The sequence below is a fragment of the Malaclemys terrapin genome, chromosome 17, assembly GCF_027887155.1.
Source record: "Malaclemys terrapin pileata isolate rMalTer1 chromosome 17, rMalTer1.hap1, whole genome shotgun sequence".
NCBI classification, from domain to species: Eukaryota; Metazoa; Chordata; order Testudines; family Emydidae; genus Malaclemys; species Malaclemys terrapin.
In genome coordinates, this window is record NC_071521.1 from 23,156,861 (window position 1) to 23,172,576 (window position 15,716).

General features: G+C 54.3%; 1 protein-coding gene across 5 annotated transcripts in view; it reads right to left on the bottom strand.

Annotated features, from left to right (window-relative positions):
- Window positions 1-15,716, bottom strand: part of RGS3 (regulator of G protein signaling 3) — a 220,711-nt gene that overhangs the window by 126,831 nt on the left and 78,164 nt on the right. For all 5 annotated transcript variants that reach the window (XM_054007250.1, XM_054007252.1, XM_054007249.1 and 2 more), the window contains 3 exons: window positions 9,219-9,324; window positions 7,650-7,989; window positions 5,066-5,105 (listed from right to left, as the gene is read on the bottom strand). In XM_054007250.1, coding sequence (XP_053863225.1) covers window positions 5,066-5,105; window positions 7,650-7,989; window positions 9,219-9,324 — 486 coding nt within the window. The remainder of the gene's footprint in view (window positions 1-5,065; window positions 5,106-7,649; window positions 7,990-9,218; window positions 9,325-15,716) is intronic.

Consider the following 15,716-nt stretch of genomic DNA (forward strand, 5'->3'; position numbering starts at 1 on the left):
ACCTGAAAGGGGGTTCCAAAGAGGATGGATCTAGACTGTTCTCAGTGGTACCAGATGACAGAACAAGGAGTAATGGTCTCAAGTTGCAGTGGGGAAGGTTTAGGTTGGATATTAGGAAAAACTTTTTCACTAGGAGGATGGTGAAGCACTGGAATGGGTTACCTAGGGAGGTAGTGGAATCTCCTTCCTTAGAGGTTTTTAAGGTCAGGCTAGACAAAGCCCTGGCTGGGATGATTTAGTTGGGGATTGGTCCTGCTTTGAGCAGGGGATTGGACTAGATACCTCCTGAGGTCCCTTCCAACCCTGCTGCTATCTATTCTATGATTCTATGATAACCATCCTGAATATAAACAGGCCAAAACACTCCTGCATAAGGCCATGGAGTAAGTAGGACCTTTTCCAAACTAAATACTAGTCTAACCAACATTATAGAAAGGATGTGGAGCAACTGGAGGGGATCCAGAGAAGAGCGACAAAGATGACTAAAGGGATGGAACACAAGCCATACCAGCAAAGGCTGAAGGAGCTGGGTATGTTTAGTTTGGAGAAGAGGAGATTAAGGGGGAACATGAGAGCAGTCTTCAAATACTGGAAAGGCTGCCATAAAACAAATGGAGAAAAGTTGTTCTCTCTTGCCACAGAGGGCAGGACAAGAGGCAATAGCTTCAAACTACAACATAGCAGATAGTACACTAGCACTTTTGTCAATTAGGGGTGTGAAAACACACACACACCCCGACCGACGTAAATTTCACTGACAGACGCGCCGGTGTGCACAGCCCTATGCCAGCGGGAGACGCTCTCCTGCCAACATAGCTACCACCGCTCATTGGGATGGTTTAATTATGCTGACGGGAAAGCTCTCTCCCGCCGGGATAGAGCGGCTACACGGGAGACCTTACAGCGGTGAAGCTGCAGCGGTACAGCTATGGCGCTGTAATATCTGCAGTGTAGACATAGCCATAGATTAAATCTTAGGACAATGAAACAGACTGCCCAGTAAGGTTGTGGAAGCTCCTTCACTGGAGGTTTTCAAAAGGAGGCCGGACAGCCATCGGCCTTGGATGGGTTAGGCCAGTGGTTCTCAACCAGGGGTATGCATACCCCTGGGGATACACAGAGGTCTTCCAGGGGGTACATCAACTTATCTAGATATTTGCCTAGTTTTACAACAGGCTACATAAAAAGCACTAGCGAGATCAGTACAAACTAAAATTTCATACAGACAAAATGAGAAGCCAGCAATGTTTCAGTGGATCCATTAAGGGGGCTGGCCAATAACTACACTTAGTACAAAATTTTACAGCTGGAAAACTTGCACAGGCAGTTGCCCCAATGCCAGGAGGAGACCGTTCAATTAGAGAAGCATAAAGAACTTCTCGTCCTAGCCCACACCTAGAACCACAGCCCCATGACACGCCCAGAGCAGAGCTCTCAAGTTACCCTGGAGCCAAGCAGACAACAACCCCACCGTCCATCCAGACCCCTCCTGAAGCAGATCATTGGGAGAAGCCTGCTACTCCCCGGCAATGGCAGCCGTGTGAAGCTCTCCGGGCTGAAAACGGTGATTTCCAGCATCCAGTCTGCACCCAGCTGAGAACCTGCAATTCTCTCCCCTGTGCTGGGCTTAGTCTGAAACACACACGCTTGGGACTGCTCTCCGAGTCCCTGCGTTTACACTGGTCATTTCAGCTCAGCAAGCTCAGGAGAAACTCTCTTTAGCTCAGCAACATCTGTCCCCACCAACGCTCATCAAAACGAGCCCGACCCCCCGCACAGGCCGGGTTCCTGGCCTCCCGCCGCCCCTGGGCCAGGGGGCTCTTGGAGGCATGCCTGTCCTTGCTGTACAGGACTCTGAGGTCCAGCAGGGAGCTCACGCGCATGCAGTTAACCCCTCTGGCCACGTTCAGTGGCTCTCTGCAGGAGTAGCTGATGCTGCTAGGTCAGAGAGGGTAAAACAGCAACTACAGAGCTGCAGGACCGGGGGATTCAAGCAAGGGGCCGGTGCCAACAGAGAACTGCTAGTATGGCATTGCTCGCCCAGCCCCAGCGAAAGGAGAAGCTGGGTCTGCAGCTCTGAGCCCCGCTAACCAAAGTCCTTCACTGAGATGCACACCTTCCCCTTGCAACCACTGTCCATCCACCCTCTTCTTCTCCCAACCCCAGCAGCAGCTTGAGGTCTAGGACTGCATTTGGAATTCCCTAGAATAACCCTACATCTCTTGGTATTGGCTAGCTTTTTTCATTGCTTCGGGAACATTTTATTGAGAAGTCTGGTCTCTCAACAGAACCCAGGCATTTCAAGGCCACAAGCAGCACAGCTTGCCCAGTAGCTTGGCTCCCTGAGGTATTAAATAAACCAAACACAAGGAGAAGCCTCACACCAGTGCACAAAGGACAGGCAGAGAGATCATTTCTCAGCCCAGGGCCTCTCTCCACACCAGACTGTTCCCATACTAGATGTATTTTACATGAATATCCTCTGGATCTGGAATTTGTTTTGTTATGATACAGAGACACCCAAGAGGAGAGAGGCAATGTGGAGGAAAGCACACACTTCTCATGAGTCCATTGGCAAGCAAGTCGTTGGCCTCCTGTATTACAGACACCCGTGCAGAAAGAGGAACTCCGGGCTGCAGAACATGCTACAACCAGCCAAACACACCGGGACTACAGGGTTGATTGCTAAGAAGATGATAAGACTTTTCCAGCTTCTCACAAACGCTGGCTCTAGAAAACCATGTCTTTAGTACAAACCACTAGCAAGCCCAAGCTAAACCCTTGGAGGTACATCTGCCCCATTGGCCCATGCACTGAGCCTAGTCTACAAGTGATTTTGCATTTCAAACTAGACTGGATGCACTAACGTGGGCCTGCATCAAGCAATCCTGTCCTGATGCCGGGCCAGGACTCTGCACACCGGACGCTGCTTCAGAAAGGCTGATTTTAAACAAACATCCCACACCTCAGAAGAGCACTTAATGGCCAAAAGGCTCAGCGCTTAGGGCCCTGCTTCATCTAATCCACCAAAAACCAAACACGCAGCTTGTCACAGAAAACCCTATCACCCTCCACTCCATTCACCTTCCCTTTAGCCGCCCCTCGCTCTGCAGCAAATGCCCCCCTTTCCTTCCAGCGATTGGCACGCACCTCCGCAGCCGGCTGCCCTGTTCGGAGCTGACACTGCGCAGGGAGGCAGCGGGGAGCACCGCACTAGAGGATTTGCCACAATCAAATGAGCTGCCGTTCGCACGGCTCTGGAGCAGTCTGTGCACAGGAACCACACACCCTTTCCCCAGACAATATGTTGAGTCATGGGGCATGTCACCACCAGAGCACACGGAAGCCGCTCACCCAGCGGAGGGTACCAGAAGTACATGTTTCTCTGGAGCCAGACAGGCATCAGTTCCCACAGCTCTGAAGGGCAGGACTTGCTGTTATCCTTCTAGCTCCTCACCCCACAGCAGAGACCCAACAGAGCTGAAGGGATGAGTGAGCCAACGGGGTTTCAAGGAAAGCTGGCCCAGACAGTCATGTAACTTCAGCTGCACTAACACCTGCCAGAACCAGATCCAGCGCCAATTCCAATTGCTCAGTAAGAAAATGAACCCACTGGGGATGTCCTATGTGAGAAGCGACAGCAGCATCTAGAGAGCTCCTTTGCCCAAGCCTGAGGAAGGCAGACCCAGGCAATGCATGGCAGACAGGCCCACGGAGATATTCAGGGACCTGCCAGAATATCCCCCCTCAGCGCTTTTCATCCCAGGATCTTAGAGCACTTTGCAAAGCAGGGCACGTAGCATTAACCCCGTTTTAGAGATGGGGAAACTGAGGCACACTGGTGGGGGGGGGAGACGTGCAGTGATGTGCTCCCAGATTTGAACAAGAGCTCTCAAAGAAGGCTCCCCCTCGTTCAGCTAAATGCAGGACGCTCCTGGCGTGATTCGCTCTCCTTCACACAACAAAATAACCCAGTAATTCTACCATCTTCCTCCCATAATCTTCACCAACCCTTCCACAAGGCCCTCACCAGATCCATCTGCCCTTACACCTCAGCCATGCTTCCCCCACCCCTCCAGCAGCTCCTCTAGGGATCTCCCCTACCACTTGGTGGCAAGTGGGTTGTTTCCAGCCCTTTGGCTGTGTGGTGCTTGGCTGGACGTGGAAAACGTCCTTCTGGTGCTGGCTCATGGTTGGCTGCAGAATGGATCCCCTTTGTTTCCCAAGATACCTGGTCTCCTCTGACTGCTGGGAGGGGCTCAATGGGGGAGTGAGTCTTCCCTGGCTTGTGTGAGGAGTTTCTAGGGAGGAGCTCGCTGGGGTGGGGTGCAGGGGTGGGCAGGCAGGTATAGCAGGGACGTCCACTCAGTGGAACAGCAGCACGACCCCACCTACTCCTCCCCATGCCCAGCTGGAACAGCTGACAGGCTCCAGGAGGAGAGGACATGGCACTTGCTCCATATGCGATGCGCTGCTGAGGAGGTCCCTTGCAGCTGCTGCTCTGGCAAGGATGGGGCACTGCAGGGCAGCCGCCGCTTCTGTGAGCAGCAGAAGGGAAGCAGCAGAAAGGTCAGTCCCAGCCCCAGAGAGGACGTCTGCGGGTGGATCTGAGAAACCACTGCTTGCCCCGACCCGACATCACCATTCCCACTCACCGACAGCAGGTGATATGCACAGGGCTGGCCTGAGGACGCTGGGGAAGGCCAGAGAGGTGAAGCTGTGGGACAAACCCTAAGCATGAGAGGAGGGCAACACTGGGTCCCGCGCCTGCTGCCAAAGGAGAGCAGTCCCGCAGTTTGTCTCCTCAAGCCTTTGCAGTGATGTTTCCAGGCTTAGGTCCTCGCAAAGCACAAAGCCAGAGGCTTTCCCTCCTGGGCCTCAGGCTGGCTCTGTTAGCCAGGCCTGGTCCAGCTTAGTGACCGCACAAGGTCACAGCCGAGGGGAACCCAGCACAGCTTCCCTCCCAGGCTAGTGCCCCATCCGCTGAGGGGGGCACCACAGCAACTGCCTAGGCAGCAAAGCTCCGAGTCTGCCGAGCCGTGGGCTGTTCAGAATGGACACTTACCCACAACGGCATCGTGCTCCTGATACACCGGCCTCAGCAGCTGGAAGACACAGAGCAAGCAGGACATGGTTACTCCCGGTAGGACCCACACCAGCAATCTTCAGCACTCAACTTCCAGAGATCCCCCAGCACTTCGCAGAGGTGCACTGATGGCGAGAACTCCAGCCCTGGGTCCTACCCACTAAAAGCCTCCCGGTGGAAAGCCTCCCCCAGCACTTGGCACAACCCTGCTGCCAAACACGTTCAGGACAGCCAGCCGTCATGCCCCTTAGCAGGACAGTATCAGCACACACAGTGAGTGCTGCCAGGGATGGGAAGAGGCCTTTGGGACACAGCACCAGCTTGGAACCTAATTTACTGTTGTAAGCAGAGTCAGGATGAGCTCTACCCTGACATCTGGTGGTGAATTATGGCGAGTGTGGAAAAGAACTCCAGGGGCTGATCTTGTTTGCATAGGCACACCCACCCGCCTGGCATGAAACAACAGCAACTCAAAGTGGGTACTTTGGCTGGTGTGGGATCCCCAGTTTCTCTGTTATTGGGGCAGGAAGAATAAAGTTTTGTTATCCTGATTCTGTGAATCAAGGCCAGTGGAACTGTTGTGTGACAGAAGGATTGAGTGAGTCCTTCACCATTACCTAAGTAGCACTTGCTTGACAAGGGGCATGGGTTACAAAACCCAGTGAATGGAGAGAGGATGGGGACAGGTGTTTGTATGTGATGGTATGGGGCTGTCTCTGAGGACTTGGCACTAATTGCACCGCCTTCTCTCTCCACTGTTGAATGTCAGAACTAACTTTGATTCTATTAGGAGTTTTGTTACAGGCTACTGAGCTGAATTCACTTTCACCAGCACTGGGGCTCCACTACTCTGAGCTGAAATCACAAAAGAGTTAAAGTTATTATGTGCTGTGTTAACTAGTGGGGGAGCCTGAAGCTATATTGCTAAGCAGCTGGCAGAGCAATTTGTAGGGATGACTGGAGGAGCAGTGAGTGGTGTGGGGCCGGTTGGAGTGGTCTAAGGAACGGTGAGAGGAGCTGTTTCCAGGGACGGTTGGAGCGGCTCACAGGTCGGTGAGCGGAGCGGAGCAGCTTGTAAAGCAGAGCGGTTTGTGGGACGGCAGGAAGTGGACTGGCTCGTGGTGAAGGCTGCAGCGGAACCCCACGGAGAGACGGCTGGACGGTCTTGGATCACGTAAGGTGCCTCTTAACGCCCTGTGTGCCCCACTTTTACTCTGGGGCTGCACTGACCAGGATCAGAGACTTTGGGGGTTGTTGGACTTTTGGGACTTTGGGTGGTTGCTGGACCCAAGAGACTTTGGGGACTCTGGGTGATTTTGGGGTTGCTGGATTCAAGAACCAAAGGGAAAGGACACAGCCCAATTTACTGGTGTGGGTTTTCTGCTCGTGGTTTGTGTTATGAATCCTGTTTGTGGTGTTTTTCCAATTTAATGCTGATGTCATTTATCTCATGTTATTAAACATTTTCTGTTACACTCAGACTCCGTGCTTGCGAGAGGGGAAGTATTACCTCTTAGAGGCACCCCGGGGGTGGTATGTAATTGTCCCAGGTCACTGGGTGGGGGCTCAAGCCGGTTTTGCATTGCGTTATTGAAACGGAACCCCTAGATACAGGACCCGGCCCTTGTTGCTGCCAACTTAGATGGGCAGAAGGGTTACACTGTGCTGAAAATAAGCAAAGACCAAAAACGCTTCCCCTCCCCGCTGTGGCTGCGCGGGCAGGCGAGGCATTCACTTCAGACAGGCAGCAGCCCAAACTCACCCCACAGGACTGTACTGTTCCCTTCCCCTCCTAGCTAACCACACCGTACCCAGCAGACACAGATACAACAGTCGCCCCCAGTGACATCTTGGGGGGCGGAAGGGGCTCATTGGGGTCAGTTTGCATCATGCCACTGTGACATTTCTTGGTGCACAGGACCAGGAGCCAGGGACCCCACAGCTGTGGGCTGATTGCAAACAGCCAAAGCCAGGGCATCTGCAGACACCAAGATATAGCAAGAAGCAGTGTCAGCTCCATGCATGAAGTTCAGCCTGTGCAGGTGCAGGTGCAGGTGCAGGTACAGGCTGGGGAGGGGGAGGGCCTGCCTAGGGTCATCGAGAGGCTGTGGCTGGAGGCAGGATCGCAGGCTAGCTGGAGCTGTGAGGTGTCAAAGCCCATGAACGCCCAGAGCTCAGTGCCGCCCCTTGGAGGACCACAGAGCTTTAAACACCTCATTTCTGGCAGCTCCACAATCTGCACCCCACTCTCCCGAAAGGATCTACGTAGGGGACCTTCCAGGCTGACTCAAGTGAGCTCAGGGTGGCTACTCCTGAAGACCTCCAGTGCAGCCCTGGGCCCAGCAGCTCCGGAAAGCCAGAGCGTGTCACAGACGAGGCAGCACTGGCCTAGGGATCAAGGCCTGGGGCCTTGCCTTTGGCTGGTCCCGCTTCAGGTGCAAGGTGGCTTAGGACAGGTGTCCCTGGAGGTAGGGCTGGCTGGCGAGCTGGTCCAGGCGTGGCCCCATCAGGGGCACACCCAGTGCCCAGGGGCAGACGTCGCTAGTGCTGGAGGGGGCCGTACCTGACTCCCAGGATTCAGAGGTGCTAAGAGGATGTAGTTCTTGTCCCCGTCGGAGGATGCCCGGGACAATGGTGGCATCGTGTGCTGGCTCCGCTTCCCAACCTCCGTGTATCGCGCCCAGTTGTTCAGCACCAGCCTGTCGCTGCCGTCGTACACGATGTGGCAGCTCTGGCGCTGCTCGGGGCGCGAGGGCACCGAGCTGTTTTTCTCCCGCTTGTTTGGAGGCGACTGGAGGTCGTAGGTAGATTTGCAGGACGACCTCCGTATCATGCCTTCAAGGCCCGGCTTGATCTGCGGCACGATCCTCCACACCAGCAGGATGATCTCACTGGGACAGTTCCTGAAAGAGACACCATGGGGGAGGGTCAGACGAATGTAGCCGGGAGAAGCCAGCCAGCCCCATGGGCAAGCCCAGCTCCAGCACGGCAAACAACACGCTCGGCAGGCGACACTAGGCACAGAGTGCCCCAAGCCACGCAACTTCAGCAGCCACACAGATACCCCACACCACCAGAGAGTCCCTCTCCCTTCCCGTCCCATCCTCCCACCCCGAGTCCCTCTCCCTTCACTTCCCTCCCCCCCCAGACTCCCCCTCCCTTCACTTCCCCCCACCCCGAGAGTCCCTCTCCCTTCCCGTCTCATCCTCCCGCCCCGAGTCCCTCTCCCTTCACTTCCCTCCCTGCCCAGACTCCCTCTCCCTTCCCTTCCACCCACCCCGAGAGTCCCTCTCCCTTCCCGTCCCATCCTCCCGCCCCGAGTCCCTCTCCCTTCACTTCCCTCCCCCCCAACTCCCTCCTCTTTCCCCCACCACCAGAGTCCCTCTCCCTTCCCGTCCCATCCTCCCCCCCCAGACTCCCTCTCCCTTCACTTCCCCCCACCCCGAGAGTCCCTTTCCCTTCACTTCCCTCCCCCCCCCCAATTCCCTCTCCCTTCACTTCCCTCCCCCCACCACCAGAGAGTCCCTCTCCCTTCCCTTCCCAACCTCCGGTGCCGAGTCCTTCTCCCTTCACTCCCCTCCCAGCTCCCTGCACCCCCTAAGACCCTCTCCCTTCCAGCCTCCTGCTCCACTCGAGAGACTCTTGCCTCCCCTCCCTCACACTCCTAATCAGAGACTTCTCCTCCCCGTCCCCAACTCCCCTTCCCAGCCCCCTGCACCTCCTCTGAGACCCCCCCTCCCCAAACCCCTGTGCCCCTCTGAGGCTCTATCTCCTCCCCTCCCCTCCAGCTCCCCCTGAGCCCCACACAGATACACTGGTACCCCCTCCTCCCCAGGCAGCCCCACGAATCTGCAACACTCAGCTGGGCCCGCCCTCCACCTGCCACTCCCCTCTGCAGCATGTGGGCCCCATGCCAAGGCTCCCGCCTCAGCCCAGTCTGGGGGTGCTGCCTGTCCAGGTTTTCCCGGGATCGCCCCACCCCTGAGGCGGCTGTGCAGGGAAACCTGCCCGCCAGCTCAGCGCACACTTCAGCTGGCCAGTCTCGGGGCTCAGGATCGCTCCGGGGCCCCGTTCTGTATCCCACGGGGCTGCCCCCGCCCAGCCCGACGGGTACTGGAGTGTGAACAGTCACCGGATTTCATGTGCCAACTCCACGCATTTCCAGTGCTCCACGGGCTGCTGGTTCAGCTGCACCACAGTGTCCAGCTGCTGCAGGCCGGCCTTCTCCGCTGGGCCACCTAATGGAGAGAAGGAGCCGTGCCAACAATCTGCCCCAGGACAGAGCCGAGCGCAGGGACAGTGCCCCCAGCAGGGGATGGACACAGGTACACAGGTCAGCTTTGCATCCGGGGCATTCGCTCCTTTGCCCCAGATCCCGCTCCCTACTGCCCGGATCTGTTAAGGACCCCGTCCCTTCCCTCCCTACTGCCCGGATCTGCTAAGGACCCCGTCCCTTCCCTCCCTACTGCCCGGATCTGCTAAGGACCCCGTCCCTTCCCTTCCCTCCCTACTGCCCGGATCTTCTAAGGACTCTGTCGATTCCCTCCCTACCACCTGGATCTGCTAAGGACCCCGTCCCTTCCCTTCCCTCCCTACCGCCCACATCTGCTAAGGACCCAGTCCCTTCCCTTCCCTCCCTACCACCCGGATCTGCTAAGGACCCCGTCCCTTCCCTCCCTACTGCCCGGATCTTCTAAGGACCCTGTTGATTCCCTCCCTACCACCCGGATCTGCTAAGGACTCTGTCCCTTCCCTCCCTACTGCCCGGATCTTCTAAGGACCTTGTTGATTCCCGTCCCTTCCCTCCCTACTGCCCGGATCCCGTACTCACCCCGTACCTTCCCTCCCTACCGTCCGGATCTGCTAAGGACCCTGTCGATTCCCTCCCTACCACCCGGATCTGCTAAGGACCCCATCCCTTCCCTTCCCTTCCCTCCCTACTGCACAGATCTTCTAAGGACCCCTTCCCTTCCCTCCCTACCGCCCGGATCACATACTCATCCCGTCCCTTCCCTCTCTACTGCCCGGATCTGCTAAGGACCCCATCCCTTCCCTTCCCTCCCTACCACCCAGATCTTCTAAGGATCCCATCCCTTCCCGTCCCTTCCCTCCCTACCGCCCGGATCTTCTAAGGATCCCATCCCTTCCCGTCCCTTCCCTCCCTACCGCCCGGATCCTGTACTCACTCCGTCCCTTCCCTCCCTACCGCCCGGATCCCGTACTCACTCCGTCCCTTCCCTCCCTACCGCCCGGATCCCGTACTCACTCCGTCCCTTCCCTCCCTACCGCCCGGATCCCGTACTCACCCCGTCCCTTCCCTCCCTACCGCCCGGATCCCGTACTCACCCCATACCTTCCCTCCCTACCGCCCGGATCCCGTACTCATCCCATACCTTCCCTCCCTCCCGCTTGGATCCCGTATTCACCCTGTCCCTTCCCTCCCAAAGGCCCAGATCCTGTACTAACTATATCCCTTCCCTCCGAACTGCCAGGATCCCATACTGACCCCATGCCTTCCCTCCCTACCACCCACATCCCGTACTGACCACGTCCCTACCCTCCGAACCATCCAGATCCTGTCCTGACCCCATCCCTTCCCTCCTTACTGCCTGGATCTGGTTCGACCCCAACCCTTCCCTCCGAACCACCCCGATCCTTTACGGACCGCATCCCTTCCCGCCAAACTGTCCGGCTCCTGTACTGACCCCATCCCTTTCCTCCCTACTGTCCGGTTCCTGTACCGACCCCCTCCTTTCTGTCTCTACCACCCAGATCCCATACTCACCTCATCCCTTCCCTCCCTACCAACCGGATCCTGTACTGACCCCAACTGTTCCATCCCTAATGCCCGGATCCCATACTCACCCCGTACCTTCCCTCCCTACTGCCCAGATCCCATACTGACCCCATCCCTTCCCTCCCTACCGCCCAGATCCCATACTGCCCCTGTCCCTTCCCTCCCCTATTGCCCAGATCCCGTATTGCCCCTGTCCCTTCCCTCCCCTACTGCCCAGATCCCGTATTGCCCCTGTCCCTTCTCTCCCTACTGCCCAGATCCCATACTGCCCCTGTCCCTTCCCTCCCTACTGCCCAGATCCCATACTGCCCCTGTCCCTTCCCTCCCCTACTGCCCAGATCCCGTACTGCCCCTGTCCCTTCCCTCCCTACTGCCCAGATCCCATACTGCCCCTGTCCCTTCCCTCCCTACTGCCCAGATCCCGTACTGACCCCATTCCTCCTTACTGCCCAGATTCTGTTCTCACCCTGTGAGCATCGTGTCTGACCTACTGGGTCCTCCCCCGGCCACTCCCAGTGAGAGTTAATAGTGTCAATGGCAGTGCTTGTTGATGTGATAAAAATATATGTCCACTAGGAACTTTTCTGAGACCTTCAATCTCCTACACATAGAAGACAACACCAAGCCATCAGATTGTAATAACTGACAGTCATTGCTAGCCTGAGATGCGTGTGCAACAGGCCAACAAGGGGTGAAGCATACCATGAGGTTAGTGTCATTTATGGATGCCTGTTTAAGTCAAACACCACGTCCCTGTAAAATGCACATGCTACAGTCTCACTACAGTTCCAGCCCGTGACATTGATTAAAGGTAACCATGTAGATCATTGTTGCTACCACTGTTATAGAACTGCAACAAATCTTGTACAAATTGTGTCAAGTAAGGCACCAATGGAAAAGTTACAGTTTGCTGAATATCATTATCCTATTTGTATGCAGGTATCATTTTTGTATCTGAAGTTATGAATATTGACTCTGTATCTGTAGCTCAAATGTGTCTGCTCCTGTGATAGCACCCACAGGGTAACTTGCATCCAGTCTGGCCAGCACATTGTGAATGAAGAATTCCAGTCGCTTGCTCATCAGCAAACGCAATGAATCACGGAAGAAGCCTATTCACACCCGACAGACTTCCATAGGATTGTTCTAACTAGAGTACAGGTAATGGCCTCCGCTATGACAAAGCAAAGCAGGCATGGACATGTGACTTGCCCATGTGACTCCAAACGCCATCTTGTTATCTGTAATTTTCCACAAACTAGAACAATGGGTTTCCCTCCACATGGCAGAGCTATACAAGGCCCTGGAAACACCTCCATTTTGCCACTTACCTGCTCAAACCTCTGGACTATGGACTTATACTAATGGGAGCATTCTATCCAAGGGACTGAGGACCTTCCAATCATTTGGGACCAACCGACTTAACAAGTCAGCAGTTTATTTCATCACTGCTTCAAGCCTGATCCAAGAACTCTTTGCAACACTAAATCTCCCATCTCTACTATAAAACTGTATTCATATCTGTATGTATAGTGATCTTTTAACCAATACTCTCTCTCTTTCCTTTTCTAATAAATTTTAATTTAGTTAATAGGAATTGGCTGTACATGTGTATTTTGGTAAGATCTGAAATAGTCATTGAACTGGTGGGTAATGTGCCCAATCCTTTGGGATTGGTAGAATTTTCTTAAATGATGAATAAGATTTTCAGTAATCCTCATCATATTTGACTTGGGTGTCTGGGTGGAAGTCCAAGGGTGGGTTGCTTTAAGGGAACTGTGTTTTGGCTTCTGGGTAACCAGTAAGGTATTATAGAAGCTGTTTTGTGGCTAGCTTGGTGGATCTAAGTATTGGAATGCCCACCAGCTTTGGAGATTCTCTGCCCCATTCTTTGCAGTTTGCCCTAATTAAGTAACCTCAGTGTGGCCCCCCTGGTACCCCAGTGACACAGCCATTGATGCGAATATACACACAAGTTCCAAACACCTCATGTTTACCCAGGAAATCTGACCAACTGCCATGCAGCTCCACCAGAGACACACTTGGTTCCTTTACTGTCCATGCTGTTGAGTAAGACAGAAAACGCGAGCCATGTTTAAAGACAATCTCTCCAGCAGTTTTACAGTTCTGGACACTTCAGTCTGGCTCTTTGGCTGTCCCTACGACACATTCTCAGCTGTCAGCTGTACTCCTAGAGAACAACGGGGCCACCCACACTCATGCTGACGAGCCCAGCTGGGTCCCGTGGAGGGAACAGGATGTCGCATTCTGCATGAGTAACTGTCTCTATGGCAGCCACACTGTGCCCTGGGTACAGTGAACTCCACTGACATGGTCTGGGGGAAACTAGACATGGACCACCGTGCCCAGGCCATCCTTTGAGCAAAGTGGGGAAGCTTCCCAGCAAGCTGGAGGTGGACGATGTACCGATGCCACCTTCTCTCTTAGGCTCCGGCTGAGTCAAACAGGGCCCCACGTTCCATGCTACTTGGATGAATGGAGGCAGATGCCCTCAATGGAAGGGGAGGACGGCAACAGCCAGGTCTAAGCACTTCTCCTTTCCAACCCCCACCACTCTGGACTTGCCCAGATGGAGTTTGTACCAGCTGCCCTTGGCTACTCTGGGGGACCTGCAGGTGGGGAGGGGGGTTGTAGAAGAGAAGCAGTTGCCCATTTCCACTCTCTGGGGCTGTTGGAGCAATAAGTGGAGCCATTGTAGTGCAGTGCCATCCATCCCACTATGTCACATAGGCAGGTTAGCAGCCTGGGACATTATGAACAGCTCGAGGGCAGAGGACAAGGGGCCCCCTGATATCAGCTGGCCTGACCAGTCTAGTATACCCCAACTCACTACTGTTATCATCTGTAGCTAGGAGGTGTCATGTGACCTGTCACTGGAAAGCTCATCATGTCATACAGGTGCAAGCAACTGATGCAAAGTTATGGACATAAACTGAAATTATAATTCTTAAAATGTGTTTGCCAGTCACACCGGAGATAGCTCACTCTAAACAAAGCCCCGAGCTTTCTCCACCGGGCAGTTACTTCCAAAGTACTTTGAAAGACAATGAGAATGTACTGACGTACCAGCTAAACAAAGCTCTCCAGCTAACAAATGTGAGGAAGAGACTACCTGGCTAGGCCCCACCAAGGTAGAGAAACTTTACTGGAGCTATAAAGACAGGGGAGTCTAAATCTCAAATAATAAGCAATTGAATCAACTCATTGAATACAATATTAGTGCATCATGGAAGGTCTTTTATGGATGCCTGTACCACGCTGGTGGTAAAATGTCTGTATTGATACTAGAGGAGGAATTATGGATGCTCATTGAGATTCTGCTGTCCAGTCTGCCCAGACACAGCTACCTACTTGTCTCCTATGTAAATCAAGTATGATGGACTCAAACAATGGAAGCCTCATTTATACCGAAATCATATGGGGGATGGGAAGCCCCCAGGAAGGGAAGAACAGCACGAGGTCATTGACCTTTGGGAGATATAAGTGGGGAGAGAAGGCATCCATCACTAGAGGCTAGAGCTCTTACAAGCTGAGAAAGATGGGTCCTTCAACCAAGAGGGGAGGGGGGGCTTGAAGCCTCTGGAACTGAATGCAGGTGAGAAACCTGCTTAAATAAAGATCATTCACCTAAGAAGAGAAGGGAAACCAACCCCTGGTGCTTTTGTGGAAGGTCCTGGCTGAGGGAAAGTCAGCCACGGCAGGGAAGAAGAACAACTGGTGAGAGAAACCATCTTGAACAAAGCCTGTATCTTGCTAGGTGAAGTTTTAGACTCTTAGGTGCATGTTTTCACTTGTATTTGCTTGTTACCTTTTCTAACTTTATTCCTTTTACTTAGCAGCACTTAACCTATGGCCAATTGTTAATAATATTTTATTTTACTATAAACCAACTCAGTGCTGTGTTCACCCCAGTTAGGTTCATAAGCTGTGATGTGGTTTTGTCTCTTTAGAGGAACAAATAAGCCATATTAAAGCTCTGATCTGCCCAGGACAGGGCTGGATATTGCAGAGCACGTGGCTTTGGGCAAATTCAGGACTCGGAGTGCGTGAGGGTCTCCCTGCCAAGGCTGGTGGAAGTCGCTGTGGGGGCTGCAGACAGGGGTCAGAGCCGCTGAACCAAGGCCGTCTAGCACATGGACACTCAGGGGGTGACTTGCACGCTGGCGGGCTAGCTGGGAGCAGCCCAGTCTGAGAGCTACAGCAACAAAGCACTGTGAAGTGGCCAGGGTTACAGGGCAGGTGATGACACAACCATGCACTGGTCTGGATTTGCACCTCACACTGACCGGACCATTGTGGTAATTGGTTTGAAAGCTGCAGGGAAGTCACGACATGGAAGCACCAACATGGGGCCTACATCCATGGCCAGGAGAACAGCCTCTCTTTAGCGCCAGCGCGGCTGTCCCTGCTCTCACGCCCAATGACAAAGCATCAGGATGCAGCAGACTTGCTGTTGAAGCATGGCTGCTGCTAGCTTCTCAGTTACTTTGCCAAGGAATGGGAAGTTACAGGTGGGGCAGTGACAGGTGGTTTCCTGCATCAAGTGTTGGCTTCCTGACTATTTGTGGCCTATGGCATTCCTCAGGGTGGGCTGGCAGGTTAGCTTCTCACAAGCAGGTGTTGATTATTTCCATCAGAAGCAGTCATCGTTTTTTGCCAGCTTTCCCCAGCCGGGACAGGCATGGCTCTTCTCGCGGGGGGAACTCCCCTGTGACTGGGAGGGCCAGCAGCGTGCCCTCGGCACCATCTCATGCCTGCACTGGGGTGGGGACCACAGGCAGAGCACTCATTTGGGGTGCCTCTGAACCCCCA